Source organism: Chrysochloris asiatica, unplaced genomic scaffold (assembly GCF_000296735.1).
Source record: "Chrysochloris asiatica unplaced genomic scaffold, ChrAsi1.0 scaffold00014, whole genome shotgun sequence".
Lineage (NCBI taxonomy): Eukaryota > Metazoa > Chordata > Mammalia > Afrosoricida > Chrysochloridae > Chrysochloris > Chrysochloris asiatica.
In genome coordinates, this window is record NW_006408532.1 from 14,895,519 (window position 1) to 14,914,074 (window position 18,556).

The following is an 18,556-nucleotide window of genomic DNA, read 5'->3' on the forward strand; positions in this document are numbered from 1 at the left end:
CTGCCAGAGATACAAACCAGATTCAGATGAGGATGTAGAACAAGGGATTTCATTGCTGACATCAGATGGATCTTGGCTGAAAGAAGAGACTACCAGAAAGATGTTTACCTGCACTTTAATGACTATGCAAAGACTTTTTCTGTGTAGACCATGAAAAGCTATGGAAAACATTGTGGAAAATGAGTATTCTGAAACGCTGAATGGTACTCATGAGGAACTTGTACATAGACCAAGAGGTAGTCATTCAAATAGAACAAAAGGACACTGAATAGTTTAAAATCAGGAAAGATGTACACCAGGGTTGTATTCTTTCACCATATTTATTCATTCTGTATGCTAAGGAAATAACCCAAGAAAACTGGATGATATAAAGAAGAATGTGATATCAGGATTGGAGGGAGACTCATTAGCTACCTTCACTTCGCCAATGATACAACTTTGCTTGCTGAAAGTGAAAAGGACTTAAAACACTTAACTTATTAAAATCAAAGACCACAGCCTTTGGTATGGATTGCACCTAAAGGTAAAGAAAACAAAAATCCTCACCATTGGACCAATAAATAACATTATGATAAATGGAGAAAAGATCGACGTTGTCAAAAACCTTAATTTGGCTGGGATTCATTATCAACACTCATGGAAGCAGCAGTCAAGAATTCAAACGACGTATTGCATTAGGCAAATCTGCTGCACAAGACTTCTTTGAAGTGTTCAAGAGCAAAGATGTCAGTTTGAGGACTAAGGTGCACCTGACGCAAGCCATGGTATTTGCAATAGCTTCATATGCATGTGAAAGTTAAACAGCGACTAAGGAAGACCATAGGAGAATTGATGCATTTGCACTGTGGTGCTGGAGAAGAATATTAAAAACACCACAGACTGCTAGAAGAACAAACAAATCTGTATTAGAAGTAAAGCCAGAATGCTCCTTAGAAGCCAGGATGGTGTGACTTCATCTCTCATACTTGGGACATATTAGCAGGAAGGATATCATGTCAGGTAAAGTGGAGGACCATTGTAAAAGAGGAAGACTTCCAATGAGATGGATTGACACAGTGGCAGCAGCAATGGACTCAAGCTTAACAATGATTGTGAGGATGACCCAGGACCGGGCAGTGTTTCATTCTATTGTTCATACATCACTATGAGTGGGAACCAGCTCAATGCCCCTAACAATAACAATCTTGAGTAATGAATATAATGCTCAGTTATCACAGAAACTACTTTGAAAATCATCTCATATTTTTTAATGATGAATATAGCAAATTAAATATAAACCAAACAACTATCTGAAATTTCTCTTCAACTGGGGGGATATTCTGAATCAATAAGAAAAATTTAGTTAGTTTAACACACTAGTAAACTTCCTAGATTTGCCCTTGCTCAAAATAGACATGATCTAATAGGTTAGCTAAAGCAACAGAATGTATTTAAAATATTAACTCTCATTCAAGAAAGTTATTCTCTACTTAGATCCTGATATAGCAGCAATGAGCCTGTTTGTGATTATATTTACAATTTTAAACAAAGATCTATGGCTTGCGTTTATGGAGCCCTGGTGATCTGTGAGGTAATCATTGGACTGCTAACCACAAGGTCAGTGATTCAAACCCAGCAGCTGCTCCAAAGGAGAAAGATGAGATGGTTTGTTCCCATAAGGATTTACAATTTCAGAAACTTAGGGTCATTGTGAGTGAGAATTGGCTCAGTGGCAGTGGATTTATTATTTACATTGCTGACTTATTGCCATTTTTCTTATATACTAGTAAAATACTAGAACTCGAGGGTATTTGTGTGGTATCCATGGACACAGATCCTTTTTGAATGTAGTTCAACCAAGAACTTTAGGAGAATAAACCTGTACTCATAGATTGTATTCTACCTCTTCACTGCTTGTCTTTAAAGCCTGCCAATGTACAGTTGGATGGACTCATATTAGGTGGAGAAAGACAGAGGAGTTGCTGACAAAGCTGTTTTATAGATAACTGCAATAATCATCAGTAAATATAGGTCCATTAAATAAACCATGACACTCAGAAAAGCCATGATAGAGGAATGTCATTTTATAGTGTGAGTATCAGAAAATCAATACATCATCACATATAGCAATTTCAAAGGAGCTAGAGTTTCTGGTTTAAACATTTTCAAATTCTAGAGTGTAGCATGATACAGTCTAATGGAAAAACCAATGGATAAACAGTGAGCCGACTCTGCCACTGGCTGCCTGCAAACATCTGGCACTATTATATAACTTCTCTGAGTCTCAGTTTCCTCATATATAATATTAAGATAACATAGATGCCTTACTAATTTCTTAGGGTGCTTGTGGTGACTAAGATTATATTTATGAAGTGACTTGATAATGTATACACTCCACTTAAATTAATCTATTGTTTTTATAATTAGTACCCCTTTTACAAAATCTGACGCTTATCTCTGGGCTACTTTTTGAGAGTCATAGTTTTATGTCATTTGTGTTTTGAAAAACAGAAAACCCGGGCCTATAACTGCAAGTAGAATAAATGAGTAGAAACCAGGTTTGGTAAAAACCTTGAACCGTATTTTCCATATTACATGTGGTATTGTTCTTAGTTCCCATTGAGTCAACTCCGTGTACAACAGAGCAAAGTGTTGTCTTGTCCTACACCAGCCACGTGATAATTGAGTTCACTGTTGCAGCCACTATGTATTCTGAGTGTCTCCCAATGTAGGGACCTCATCTTCCAGCACTATGTCAGACAATATTGTGTTGTGAGCCACAGGATTGTCATTGGCTAATTTTCAGAAGTAGATCCCTAGCCTTTTTCCCAAGTCTGTCTTGATCTGAAAGCTACAACAAAACCTGTCTACTGTGGGTGATCCTGCAGGTATGTGAGATACTGGTAGAATCGTTTTTTTTATATCAAAGCCACACACAAGCCAACACAGTGAGACAAACTGACAGATAGATGGTGCTATGACACATAACCTACTGCTGTTGAGTGAATTCCAATTGTTTAGTTTTCTGAGGCTAGAAATCTTAATGAAGGTAGACTGCCTCATCTTTCTCCCACAGAACAGTTGGTAGATTTGAACTACGAATCTTTCTGTTAGCAACCCAGTTGTCTTAGGCTAGGTTCTGTAGAGAAGCAAATCCAGTGACTCTTATATATGTATACATAAAGAGAGGTTTATATCCAGGACATGACTCACACAATTGTAGAGGTGGGCAAGTCCCAAGTTCATTGGTCAGATGTCAAGCTGCTGACTTCTGACTCACGTAGTTTTAGGGATGATGAAACATGTTCGATAGGTCAGATGGCAGGCAGGCAGATGACTGGCTGCTGATGACTCCAGGATCAGCAGGCAATAGAGCTGACCATCGGCTCAGTTACAAAGAACCAGAGGTTGGATGATGAACCAAATGCAGAATCCGGACCCAACAGAAAGCAAGCAGTTTTCCTCAAGTGTTCAATATATTGTAAGTTGGCCACACACCCAAGGAAACTTCCTTTTAATTGATTGGCTGTTCATAACAGATTTCATCATGGAATTGTTTACATTCTATTAGATCTCATCTTGGGTGATTAGTACATCATAGCTACCAAACCAATGAGAATCCCGGTCCAGTCAAGTTGACACAAAACCATAACTATCACACCAATGCTTAATTCTCTCTGTAATTCTCTCTGCACCTAGGTATTGTTCAAACAGCCAAGAAATTCAATGATAAATGAGTGAAGTTTTTAAATTATTATTACGTGATGGTAATATCCACGTATAAGAAAAAAAAGAACCAACACACCAAACCGTTGTTTCACAGATTTATAGCTAGTTTTCTATTAACATGCTCACATGAAGTATCCCATTTAAGTTAAAAAAAAAAATTATATCTAATCAAAATATTAAATGAAATATATAGATCATAGGCAGGTAGGCAAAAATATATATATATCATGAAGGTGATAATTTATGAAGTTTGGAAAACACTGATGAACAGTTCCCAAGTCATTCTATTCAAGTAGAATATCAACAAGGACAAAATCAATCTAGCCCCGCCATTTGGCACCTTATTTATGAAAACTATAAAAGCAATTGCAACACTTGGATCATGATTTGCACCAAGGCCAGCTAGCCTTTGCAGAATCTACTTGAATAGCTCTATTCTGGCATACACAGAAAATTTCCTGGTTCACATACTGTTTCATTTTCAAATCAAAAAAGACCACATCTCAAAAAAATGTCCGAGGTTTTATTGGGCATTGCAATTTTATTAGCATTTATGTAATGCCATACTGACAGAATTCTTTACAAACAATTATTTATTTTCATTCTCTTAGTATTTATGCTAACAGCTGGTAGATTTATCACCAAAAGACAGTGGAATAAATAAAGCAGCAAATAACTATCCAGTTTAGTAAACTAGTACCTTCAATTGTAACATTTCTTAGCCCACTGAGACAACCAGAGAACAGATTTAAGTTGTCCAATCCTTCCTCCATTGCATTCCCTCCAAAAAAAAAAGGGGGGGCTAGGGAGCTTAGTCATCATTTTCTTAACAATTTCCAGAGAAAAGCATCACTTTCTTTTATGGTAGAGTTCAGCGTTTTCCTTATTTCTGGAAATTAGATTCTCTCCCAACATGTTACTAGCTTGAAAACTCCTTCATTTCTAAGAATTGTCCCTTCTTGATTGTTGTTGTATGCTGTTGAGTTGATTCCAACTCAAAGCCACGCTATGTAACAGACTAAAACTGCTAGCCTAAGGATTAGGGGAACAGACAGCCAGGACTTTTTTCCCATGGAGTAATTCATAGGATTGAACCACTGACCTTTTGCTTATCATTGAATCATGAGAGTGATATCAATAAATAAAAGATGACATAAATTTATTTATTAAAAATATATTTGTTAAAAATCTATTAATTTTTAAATGTACTGTTAGACAAAAGAAAATTAAAACTGTGTGTTTACTGTGTTAGTTAGATTATTGATGTTAAGTGCCGTCAAGTCGGTTCCAACCCATAGGGACTCTGGGAGGGTTTCCAAGGAGCAGCTGGTGAGCTTGAACTGCCAACCTTGCAGTTCAAATGGCTCTGCAGTCTGGCACATTAACCCACAGTGCCACACTAGGACTTAGTTAGATAGCTGCAGTTTAATAGTCTATTTCAAGTCCTTGGCTTGCTAGAATGTTGGCAGTTGGAATCCAGACACATAACAATGCTACCCAATTAGTTTGTAACCATCTGAGGAATTAGTTCCAGATTATTAAAAACCTTCAAAGTCCTTAAATCTTTCCATAATTTATCTTATCATCCCAGTTTTTTTTTTCATATTACCAGATCCTGCTTGCCAAGTGAAGGTACCTTTTAAAATCATCTAAAAAATAGTGAAGAGCAATTTCAGAGAGACACAGTTATCAATTGTTCTTCCTAAAGTATCGATCTATTTTTTCCCCCCTAATTGTTGAGAATCCTCTTCCAGCTTAATGAATTCCACTAGCTGTCATTCCACTTAGCTCATTCCTTCTCAGCCCTGGTGAAAGACGGCCTCGAGACCAGAAGAACAGCTGCTTCTCAGTTCAGAATTATGAACATAGTATGTGTCTCAACACATCACAGTTGTTGTGCATAGAACAGATGGGACCCTGATCTCCCAGTAGACCTATGGGACCCTTGTCTTGAATGTTAAACAATGACCCACAGAGATAGGGTAATTTGTTTTCTCCAGTTAATAGTCCCTTCTACAGCCTAGAATACTTCACGTGCAAGGACACGTGAGTGGGTTTGAGGCTTTCACGCTGGGGCTCCCTGGCTTCTAGCCAGAATTTTTGTTTGCTGAAACAGACATGTCTGGCACTGTAATGTGGCAAAAACTTGTCAACACGCAGGGCTTTTCTCTGCTTTCCAAATACATGTGGGGCCAAGCTGCCTTCAAATGAAGCTTTGATATTTTCTGGGGAAACCAAGTGTAATATGCAAGTCAGGAAAAGTGAGTGGTGATAACATAGTTGAAAACAAAAAGGAAGCTATCTGTACATCAGAGAATAAATCCTGATCAGCTGATAACTTTACTGAAATGATTTTTAGGTGTAAATGTCAGCCTAGATTGATTCTGACTTAGTGTCGCCTTAGGGAGTATGTGTTTACAATAGAAGCTTTATCCTGAAGGATTTTTTGGAAAGGCCACATTTTTTCATGAAAAGTAGACTGATGGGCAGTTGAACTCACATTCTCCAGCAGGTTACCCCTCTCTTTTAATGGTAATTCAGTTTTTCAGGTCAAACAGCTTAGGAAATGTCCTTTCATTTTCACCTACTAAACACAAAGATCTCTGGAATTGGAAACCTTTGCTAATAGCTTTAGCCTGATGCCTGAGACCCATAGGTGCATGAGCAAAATGCATAGTAAACTTCAGGAGTTAGGACTCAGGAGTCCAGTGAACAAGGAGGTGGGATGGGAGAGAAAGTGCTCGTGTCACATTACTCGGTAGGGAAGAGCTTGACAAACACTAATTTATCTGAGGCAGAATGTTGTACCAAGGAGAGAAACAATTTAATCATCCCACAGGATTTTTTCTTTTTCCTAGACCTCAGCCTAGTCCCAGTCAGGGTCTGTCTTGGTTATGACTAGGAATGGACAATCATCATAAGAATTCTTGGGTCATCTCTCACTCGTCATGGTTCCATTATTTCCTCTCCAGGTCAAAAAAAATATTTCATATTTCAGGATCCTAGTAGTTTCTACTTTTAGCTTCTCAGTGACAATATCTTTCAGAGGAACCCTCTTTGTTTTCTCTAATTGAGTTTCTTCTTTAGCTAAGGTATAGAAGGGGTACAGTAGACTTTAGAATAAGGCTGTTAGGAGTTTTGTTTTAAACATGTGAAATTTGAGATGTCTCGTAGTGGTTACCAACCAAACAGGCTGCTAACCTCAAGGTCAGCAGTTCAAAACTACCAGCGGTTCCACAGGAGAAAGATGAGGCGTTCTGCTCCCATAAAGATTTACAGCCTCGGAAACCCTGTGCAGGGTCGCTATGAGTCGGAACAGACTCCACGGTACTTATCAACAACAACAACATTTAACATTAGACATCAATCTGTATGCAGAGCAAATAACTCAAGAAGCTGGATTATATGAAGAAGAGGGTGGAATCAGGATTAGAGGAAGACTCATCCACCTGCAAAATGTAGATGGCACAACCTTGCTTGCTTAAAGTGAAGAGGACTTAAAATACTAATGAAGGTCAAATACTTCAGGATGGGTTAAACCTCAATGTATATAAAGCAAAAATCTTCACAACTAGACTAATAAATAGCATCATGATAAATGGAGAAGATTGAAGTTGTCAAAACCTTAATTTTTCTTGGATCCACAATCATGGAAGTAGCAGTCAAGAAATCAAATGGCTTATTTCTTTGGGAAAATCTGCTTAAAGAGTACAAGAGTAAAAATGCCGGTTTGAGGACTCAGGTATGCCAGATCCAAGCTATGATATTTTCAATAGCCTCTTATGCGTGTGAAAGTTGAACAGTGAAAACAGAATCCTGTAGAAGAATTGATGTATTTGAGTTATGGTGTTGGAGAAGAACATCTAAAATACCATGGACTGCCAGAAGGACAAACAAATCTGTCTTGGAGGAAGTAGGACCACAATGCCCCTTGGAAGCCAGAATGATGAGACTTCACATTTCTGACATGTTATCAGGAGGGGCCAATCACTGGAGGAGGACATCATGGTAAGTTGACCAAAAAAAAAAAAAAAAAAAGAGGAAGACCCCCCCAACAAGATGGATTGGCACAATGGAAGCAGCAATGGACTCAAGTGTCACAACAATTGTGAGGATGGTGCAGGACTGGACAGTATTTCATTCTGTTGTGCATAGGGCCACTATGAGTTGGACAGACTCGATGGCACCTAACAACAATTTGACAATAAATGATTGTTTTATTTTGATGAGAAGATTTATTCGTTTTCTTTGAGATTATCCTTGAATTTATTATTTTCTTCCCAACTTTTAAATAGTCTGCTCTATATTGAAATTGTCTTGACTCCCACTCCATTTGGAAATTCTGTAACCACATTATTTATTCCCTCTTTTTGCTTTATAATTGCCTGCTTTCGTTTACAAATTTATATCTCTGATTCCCTATTTTCAGTCTTGTGGTTTTAATTTTCTTCTTGGGAGTAGAAAGCCTCATATTTCTCCTGTGGAGTTGCTGGAGAGCTTGAACTGTGGACATTGTGGTTCACAGTCCAGTGTTTATCATATGAAGCCACCATGCTCCCATGATGCGTAACTCCAGGGGAAAAAATCTCTTGTCTTTTCGTATAAGGCATTGTTTCAGCAGTGTGATGGAATTGTTTAACAATAGTTTTCCTAAGAGAAGGGGAAACTCTGCTTTGCAGGAATAACAAATTCCTGTGATGTAAATAATCCCATTATGGAGTCCTGGTGTGGCGCTGTAAAATAAACGCTGGATTGCCAACCACAAGGTTGATGGGTCAAACCTACCCGTCGCACCTTGGGAGCTCTATACAGGGTTGCTATGAGTCAGGACTGACTCCAAGACACTCAACAACAGTGGACTGTTTCAGGCTACCAGTATGAAGTTACTTGGGGCTGGGAAAAGATGCCACAGTTAATTTACTAATCCTGAAACCAGCAAACTAAAAAATCAAACAAAGACACCTAAAATTTCAAAAGAAAAAATGGAAATGTAAAGTCCATTTAAAAATGTTATATAAATACATGTTCAAGAACAAAAAATGGCACAAAGAAATTCCGGGAAAACACCAAGACCAGAGATCTTAGACAAATACCAAGCCTGGAACTGAACTCACCCTGTGGCTCAACTTTCAGCCAATCAACAGGCCAACTATTGTTGTTAAGCACTGCTGAGTCAGTTCTGACTCATAGTGACCCTGTATACGGTTTCCAAGGAGAAGCTGGTGGGTTTGAACCGCCAACCTTGTGGTTCGCAGTCCAATGCTGATCCTACAGGACTCTATTGTTGTTGTTAGGTGTCATTGAGTTGGTACCGACTCATAGCGACCTTATGCACAGCGGAATGAAACACTGCCCGGTCCTGGGCCAACCTCACAATTGTTGCCACGCTTGAGCCCATTGATGCTGCCACTTGGCCAATCCATCTTGCTGGGGGTCTTCCTCTTTTTCTCTGACCCTCCACCTTACCAAACATGATATCCTTCTCTAGTGACTGGTGCCTCCTGACAATATGTCCAAAGTATGAGAGACAATGTTTGGCCATCTTGACCTCCAAGGAGCACTCTGGCTGCACTTCTTCCAAAATGGATCTATCAGTTCTTTTGGCAGTCCATGGCACTTTCAATACAGGACTCTAGACAGGCCTATAAGGTGAAATGAAAGCACTAGGAAGGTATTCACTCTTTAGGATAATCAACCGTTTAGATCAAAAGGGCAGCATTTGCCCAAGGACAAAACTCAGAAGGCTGGAAGGATAGGAAAGAACGCTGAATAGAAACAGTAAACACAGGGAAGAAGTGCAATAGTCTCTTACAGTGTGGGGATTGCAATCAATGCATGAATCAAAACATGTATAAATTGTTGAATGGAAAACCAACTTAATCTGTAAACTTAAACCCAAATCACAATAAAAAGGAAAAGGAAAGAAAAATCATGAAAAAAGAGAAGACAGGAAATGAATACGTGGCCTGCAGGTTCTCCACACCCATTGTATGACTCTCACAGTTCTGTAGAACAAGATTAACCTTTAGTTTTAAATGAACAATATGGATTCATAGGGAATTATTCATTAGACCGGGATTGCACAAATAGCAAATATTAGGGCCAAGACTTGAACCCAAGTCTGCCTAACTACAGATTCTCTCCTCTAAACCCATGTCTAGAAGGTGTTATCCACGAAGTCCAGTAAGATAAATCTTGATGCGTTGTCACCACACTAGTGGTATAATTGTTGTTGTTGTTGTTAAGTGCCATCAAGTTCGTTACAACCCATAATGACCTTGTATAGGGTAATTATGTCTTGACTCTTAAGCAGAATTGTAAATCATGAAGATTTTTAAATCATCTTGATGGTTTAGTTTCATAGCATATTAGTTTTTCTTGGCTTATATACATTCTCCAACATTATAAAACCATTGATCTGTGCTGTTTGCCCTCATTTGTTCCCAGGAACACTCTGGAAAAAGAGAATACAGCTTGAGTCCCTTGTAAACAATGCCTGCTTTTGCCTTCTTCTCCAGGCTACTACATGTACATCGAGGCCTCCAATATGGTGTATGGGCAAAAGGCACGCCTCTTGTCCAAGCCTCTGCGGGGAGTGACCGGGAAACACTGTTTGACCTTTTTCTACCACATGTATGGAGCAGGGACTGGCCTGCTGAGTGTTTATTTGAAAAAGGAACATGACAGGGAAGAGTCTCTCTTGTGGAGAAGAAGAGGGGAGCAGAGTATTTCCTGGCTCCGCGTGCTGATTGAGTACCGTTGTGAGAGGCAACACCAGGTAAGAAACAAAGATAGACTCAAGTAATGGGAAATAGGCATACAATCTTTTGATGCTCTTTCTTTCTTTTTCTACCAAAGAGAATAGTTTGTTATTCTTCACGGCCATAGATAAAAGCAAGGTTCATTTCAAAGAAATTGACTCAGTCTGAGCGACAATTAGGAAATTGGTTGGATGACAGAGAAGAACTTTAGGTACTTAAGCATAATGTGATTTTTAACAACTCGGTGATGAAAGTGGAACTGTGTTTGTCTTAGTACATTGTGTCAAATAGATTTCTATGTGTCCAGCAAATCTCCAAGCCAGAGTGTCCCTTTTATCTAAAATTGGTATCATTGTTATAGCTTCCTCTTCTACTCATCATTCTCCACATGCTTGTACAGCTCTTGTACAAGCCTTTGATTAGCAGAAGTCCCTGACCGGGTGATGGCTGCCAAGGTTAGAGGTTCAGAGAGGCCTGGGGATTTACTTCCCCAAAATCAATTACTGAAATCCCTATACTCAGACACAAATGGTGTCTCCATGACTCCATGACAACTTGTAAGTTTTTTTAAGCCTACATCCAGATTACTTGATCCCACATCCTCCTGAGTCTCCTATATGTTATAGAAAGTATTCATCCTGGAGGATTCTGGTCACAAGGGACACTGATAAACCATAAACCCAAACCAAATCCACTGCCATCAATTCTGACTCAAAGCCACGCTGTAGGACACAGTAGAAATGCTCCGTAGGATTTCCAAGGCTGTTCATCTTTTCAGGAGCAAACAGCCTCATCTTTCTCCCATAGAACAGCTGGTGGGTTAGAACAACTGACTTTGTGGTCAGCATCCCAACAATTAAACCGTCGCTCCACCAGGACTCCTTAACCATAGGAGAGAGCCTTTTAAATGTCAATAGGCAGAGTTGGACAGTTTAGAGAGCCCCAGCTGCTTTCTGAAAACCACTGATTTTTCCTATCCTGAGGCCATATCTCTAGGCAGTTCTAGGAAGATAAACTTTTGACTCCTGATTGTTCCTGAAATTGTCCTGTAGAATTCTCAAGTGTTACCTAAAATTAAAAGCCTTGCTTCCACTTCATGCTTGCTTCACTTGGACCAGCCCCCATCAGCTTTCACTACTGACTGACTGGTCTAAACCCAAATCCTCTTGGAAAGAAGTGTCTAACATAAGGGTGCAACCCCAGGACCAAAATCAATATTCTACTCAAAGGCAAATTACCCAATAAGCAAGGTTATTATCAGAGATGTGATAAAACTCATGTGAAATTGTTCATTGTACACTAGTAAGTAAAATAAGTAAATCTATGCTTACTTTGGTTATTGGGCAAGCCAACATTGATTGTACCAATGGAAATGGGAAGGATTAGAAGGCACTCAAGTGGCCAGGTTGCCGTGTCATCTGTGGTCCTTCACTGTTAAAGACAAATGACAAAGGGGAGATGTGCTGTTATCCAGGAAGGAGAAAAATAGAAATGTGGTGAAGAATAAGTAATAGCCCTAGCAATGCTTTGGATTGTGATTTAATGTCTGTTTACCAAAGGAAAGCAGATCCTTCCAGACCTTACTGATATCACTGATCCTCATTCTGGGAGGAAGGATTAACTCTGTTGGCCTTTGTGGGCCCTCATGTGTCTATCCTATTCAAATGGTTGTCAAAATGTGGTCCTGGAGGCAGCAGCAGCAGCAACACCTGAATTGCATATTCACCTAAATGCAGACTCTCAGGCCCCAGCTCAAAACTGCAGAGTCAGACACTGGAAAAAGTGTCCTGCAATCTCTGCTTTAACAAGTCCTCCAAGTGATTGCTATATGCACTTGCAGTAGGGACTCTCAGGCCTAGACAAGTTGAATATAAAGCTGTGTGTACGGGGCCTGGGCATTGGTATATGTTTAAGTCATCAAGTAATTTGAGTACACATGGGCTCTAAGAACCAGCTTGGCTTGGCCACAGGACCTTTCACAGGATACTTGGCTTACTGGCTGGCTGGTCATTTGAAGTGATTTTCAAATATGAGGTAGAGAGGCATCTGGGCTGTCATGTTGGAGAGTTCAAAATCCAAGGGTTCAGGATAGCCCTGGAGATTTGCAGCTCACAGCCTGGGAGGATTACATCAGATCTGCCTGTGGCTTAGAATGAAACAGATATGAATCTGCTATGAGGAGTTCAGTCCTCTGGACTGAAAACATTTCTTCAGAAATCCCAAAGGACTGCTGGGAGACGGGACTGATCAAGTAGCTCAAGAACATCCTGGTGTCTAATAAAACACAGACGGATGAACTGGAATTGGCCATCTGCTATGAGAGAGGCACTTAAAGTGTGAAGAAGTGTACAGAACTTCTTTCATTGATCTTACAGTTCCGTTGGACAGATGAGAAAGGGAAAAGTAAATGCCTTCTGAGAAGTGGCAGAGAGAGACTTCAAACCCAGACCTGCCTGCTTCCAAGGCTACACCCCTCACCATTACTCTCTACTGCCACCCACCAGAGAAGTTCTACAATATCTTCATTCTCCTGGGGTTCTCAAGTACTCATTGGACTTGGGGAGATCTTATTTTCTCTGAGATTGTTTATACATTTACAAAGTTATCCAGGGTTAGAGTGAGGGTCAAATGAGGTGATGTACATGGAAAACTTTTGTACACTTTAAAGTACCAAAATGTAAAGAGGTATTATCATTCCTAAAAATGTATTCCCTCCAGAATCTCCCTGGTCTTTAATTCATATCGTTGTGGCTAACCTGAAATTCTCAATAGCAATTTCATGCATTCAGGCTAAACTCTTGAAGTCTGAGACCAAAGTTGCTCATTTAATAAATATTTATTGACCACTTGCTATGCTAGGAGCTGGGGATACTGTGATGAATAAAACATATAAAGTTCCTAACCTTTTAGAGTTCACATTCTCATGGGGAAGAGGAATAAAGAGTAAAACAAAAGTATATAGCATCCCAGTTAGTAGGAGCTACAAAGTGGATGGAGCTTGAAGACCGGATGCTGAGTGAAATAAGCCAGTCAGAAAATGACAAGTATCATATGCTGTCAGTCATCTAAAAATACAAGAAAAGGAAAATGTTATAGAGACCAACGTTTATTAATAGTTACCAGGAGCAAGAGGGAGAGGGAAATGAAGATGGTGGCTAATGGAGAGGAAAAAATTGCATTGATTAAGAGTAGAGTGCACAGCAAATTATGTAATTGCTGTCAGTAAACCTGTAAAAAGTAGAATTGGTAACAGTTGTGTGATAGATATCTTTAAAACATGACCAAAAAAAAAAAGAAGAGTAGTCTCTGCGGCTGCTGATGCACAACCAAACATCTCGTGGGATTTGCTTCCATGGTTTGGAGGTTTAGGATCATGGTTTCATGGAACATCTCAGTTAATTGGTTTAATAATAGGTTTAGTACTTCTGTTCTAGCTCCTAGTTTGTTGTATGGTGCCTGAGGTCTTAAAAGCTTATAAGCAGCTTTTCAAGGCACAACAGTTGACCTCTATTTGCCTGAAGCAACAGAGGAAGGAGCAGAGTCAAGATTTGTTGTTATTGTTATTAAGTGCTATGCTGTCGATTTGGTTCAGTCGACTCATAGTGACCCTATATAGAATTTCTGAAGAGCGGCTGGTGGGTTTAAACTGCCGACCTTGTGATTCGCAGTCCAGTACTGATCCACAGCATCCCATCAGAAGTCCAGAGTCAAGAATGGAGGAGGATATATATATATATATAATAAGGAGCTCTGGTAGTGTAGTGGTTATGAATCGGGCTGCTAAACTCAAGGTTGGCAGTTCAAAACTACCAGCTGTTCCGTGGGAGAAAGATGAGACTTTCCGCTCCCATAAAGATTTGCAGCCTCAGAAGCCCTGTGTTGGGTCACTATGAGTCTGAACCAACTCTACGGTACTTAACAACAACAACAACAATTGCCTCCATGAATAATTGCCACCTTGCAATTGAGACCAGAAGAACTGAATGTTGCCTGCCTGCCATTACTGAACATTTTGGCCAAGGATTCTACAGGGGCATCCTGATGAAAAGGTGTAAACAGAATTTTCAAATTCTCATGAACTTTTTGAAGCCATGGGGGCTGCATGAACTCCTGAAACTATTGCCCTAAGATAATTTTTAAGCCAATTTCCAAAAATATCTCTTGTACTCTTCTTAAAAGCAAACAATAGATTAGTTTAAACCAAACCAAACCCACTTCTGTCAAGTCTATTCCGACTCACAGTGACCCTATAGACCTGAGTAGAGCTGCCCCATAGGCTTTCTAGGACTGCAGATTTTTATGGACGTTCTTGTTGTTAACTACCATCCCAGTATAGGATTTTCAGGGAGTTGCTGGTGGATTTAAATTGCTGAACTTAATGTTAGCACCACACAAGACTTCAACCTTGAGTATGGTAATGTGGTGGTGGTGGTATGCCATGGAGCTGGTTCCAAATCATAGGGTTTCCAAGGCTGTAAATCTTTACGGGAGCAGAAAGCCTCATTTTTCTCCTGCAGAAACACTGGTAGTTTCAAACTGCTGACCTTGTGGCTAGAAGCCCGACTGGTAACTACTACGCTACCAGAGCTCCTTTCCACCTTGAATCTATATATCCTAACTGAATTTAGACACCATCTCAGTAACAGATTTGTTGTATTAGACACTAATGACTGAAAACTAGAGTTGTTGTGGGATGACATCAAGAACATCATACATGAAGAAAGCAAAAGATCATTAAAGAGTCAGGTAAGGAAAAAAAAAAAACATAATGGATGTCAGAAACGACTGAAATTTGCTCTTGAATATTCAACCTGTATGCTGAGCAGATAATCCAAAAAGCTGGATTATATGAAATAAAGCATGGCATCAGGATTAGAGGAAGACTTATTAACAACCTGCGATATGCCGATGATACAACCTTGCTTGCTGAAAGAGGACTTAAAATACTTACTGATGAAAATTGAAGACCACAGCCTTTGATATGGATTGCATCTCAATGTAAAGAAAACAAAAATCTTCATCACTGGACCAATGAACAACATTCTTATCAATGGAGAAAAGACTGAAGTTGTCAAAGATTTCATTCTTCTTGGATCAACTATCAACATTCATGGAAGCAGCAGTCAAGAGATCAGACGACGTATTGCATTAAGCAAATCTGCTGCACAAAACCTTTTTAAAGTGTTGAAGAGCAAAGATGTCTGCTTGAAGACTAAGGTGTGCCTGACCCAAACCATGGTATTTTCAATAACCTCATATGCATGCGAAAACTGGACAGTAAATAAGGAAGACCTTATTCTTAAGAATAGAATTGATGCTTTTGAGTTATGGTGTTAGAGAATATTGAAAGTACCATGAGCTGCCAAAAGAACAAACAGATCTGTGTTAGAAGAAGTGCAGCCAGAGTGCTCCTTGGAGGCCATGATTGCCAAACTTCGTCTCTCATACTTTGGACAAATTGTCAGGAGGGGACCAGTCTCTGGAGAAGGATATCATGTTTGGTAAGGTGGAGGGTCAGAGAAAAAGGGGAAGACCCTGAGCAAGAAGGATTGGCAAAATGGCAGCAGCAATGGGCTCAAGCATGGCAATAATTGTGAGGTTGGCCCAGGACCGGGCAGTGTTTTACATAGGGTCACTATGAGTCAGTACCGACTCAGTGGCACCTAACAACAACAGCAACAATAGAGAGGCTACAGTGAAAGGAAGAAATGCAGAAGTAAAACAGATAAACAGAAAATTTCAAAAGGCAGCTGGAGAAGACAATCAAAACAGATTCCTTTTCCTTCCTGGCTTTATCTTTGAGGTTATAATATTTAACATCATGGGAGTACCACTGTCTGTTTGATGAATTTAATTCTTATGGTTTGCTTTTCATAGATGAGCATCATCAGTAACATTCAATTCCTCTACCTAGTACCAGTATCAAGGGAAGATTTTATCAGGACCCTAAGGAAGCTAGGAGTTTCTGGGTGGTATGAATGGTTAATTGCTCACTGCTAACCAAAAAAGTTGGAGGTTCCAGTCCATGCAGAGGCACCTCAAAAGAATGGTCAGGCAATCTGCTTCCAAAAAGTATCAGCCATTGAGAATTTTATAGAGCACAGTTCTGTTCTGATAACCATATGTTGCCAGGACTCAGAAAGTGACTCCAGTACAACTGGTTTGTGTTTTTCTCTAAGGACATATAAGTTTCTGGGCTTCTCATCACACTTACAGTCGCTGTGAGAGCTGAGAGATGCTGGGAGTTCTAAGTGGGGTGGGTAGAGCATGTCCAACCAGCAAGCATTTCTAAGTAAGCATTTGGGGGAAATTGCCTTCAGAGATTTTGAAGGAAAAGGACCTGACTCTCCAAAGCTCCAATAATTTGTTGTAAATTTCTTTTTTTCTTATTAAATTACTATTAACTTCTATACCCAAGTTTGAATTTGTTATTTTATATTCTTTTTCTTAAATACAATCCCAGGAACCATCTAAACTTCCAGTCCTACAAATGGTGATTCTGATCCAAACTGGCATCTTTTTCTTTTTCTTTTTTTTTTGGTCAGGATGACTATATTTCTAATTCACACTTAACTGTTTTACAGATAATTTTTGAAGCCATTCGTGGATTATCAATAAGAAGTGATATTGCTATTGATGATATTAAGTTTCAGGCAGGACCCTGTGCAGGTAATTATATTATTTGTAATTAAATAAGCTTGATTGAAAATAGATTTTGCAAAACAGTCTCAACTGTTAGAATACAAACTATGTATTCTTGTACAATAAAAATTTAAAAATAACTATTACCTTCTGTCTTTCCTAGCAGAAATTGAAGATACAACTCAGCAATCATCAGGATATTCTGAGGACTTAAATGAAATTGAATATTGAGAAGTGGATTGAATCAGATTAAGAAAGTAAACAAAAGCTGTACCTCGCTTCAATCAAAATGAAAACAAAACAAGTGAATACTGGACAATTCCTAAGTTATTAAATGACTTGGGAGCACCCTTCTTCATTACTTTGGCAAAATATAATGACTCAGGGCTTTTTTTTTTTTTTTTTTTGTATATGACAACTGTTACTAGAAGTACAGGCTGTTGGTTTTGCGTAGATCATTCATCTTTTAGTGTTTGTACCATTTAAAAAATACAATCTTACTATATGGTAGTCATTTTAAAGTACACAAATAAAGGGCACAATCAGAATGACAGGTGCTTACTTAAGTCTGCATTCAGTGAATGTATTGGAAGAATAGCTCTTGTGGGTTTCCTTTTGAATTTCAGGTGTCATAAATAATTTTAAAGTAAGTAATGTGAGGTGTCGGTAATTCTGCAGATTGAATGCAGTTTTTTATGGTAACAAGTCAGTTTGAGAAAATAAAGCCTTATTATCTATGGTTTTTTGTAGAAAGAGAATATTGATGCTTTACCTTTTCACCATCTGTGATAACAAAGAATCTTTCTTGAATGTCCCAGAGTACATCGATATTAATGCTGCATTCCAAGGCAATGCTACCTTCTTTTTCTCTTTTGAACCACTTTTGAGAGTCATAATAAGCACTTGGATAAAAATTGCACTCTGTTTTGGTAAGGGAAGCTTGAAAATGTTTATGCACGCACATCCAGTGATTTTTTTTATCAACATGTTAAACAATTTTTACTGATTTTTAAAAAATATATGCTTGGAAAGATTTAGAGATATATTAATGCAAGCAGGACTACTGCTTTCTTTCTATTAACATGTTCCAAAAATTGTATGTGCATTTTTGTGAACGAAGATGGCTTTTATGAAATTATAAAAGTACTTAATAAAGAGAAATTTGAAATCCTCTTCCCTTAGCAATCAATTCATTTCCATGTTTTCTTTATGAAAATATCTTCACATAACTGCAGATTCTAATTTGAATTTCTACTTTGTTACAATTAAATGCTTCCTTAAGCCCTTTTATTAATGAGCACTTGTAGCGTATTGGGTTACAAGTTGGGCTGCTAATCACAAGGTCAGACGTTTGAATCTACCTGCTGTTCTACAGGAGAAAAATGAGGCTTTCTGCTCAGAAACCCTATACAGGCTCGCTATGAGTCAGAATTGACTCCAAGGCA

General features: G+C 38.9%; 1 protein-coding gene across 1 annotated transcript in view; it reads left to right on the top strand.

Annotated features, from left to right (window-relative positions):
- Nucleotides 1-18,283, top strand: part of MAMDC2 (MAM domain containing 2) — a 200,994-nt gene extending 182,711 nt beyond the window's left edge. Inside the window, exons 12-14 of the mRNA XM_006834912.1 lie at nucleotides 10,227-10,486; nucleotides 17,054-17,138; nucleotides 17,278-18,283. Of these exons, the coding sequence (XP_006834975.1) occupies nucleotides 10,227-10,486; nucleotides 17,054-17,138; nucleotides 17,278-17,342 (410 nt within the window). The 3' untranslated portion in view covers nucleotides 17,343-18,283. The remainder of the gene's footprint in view (nucleotides 1-10,226; nucleotides 10,487-17,053; nucleotides 17,139-17,277) is intronic.
- Nucleotides 18,284-18,556: the final 273 nt, after the last annotated feature.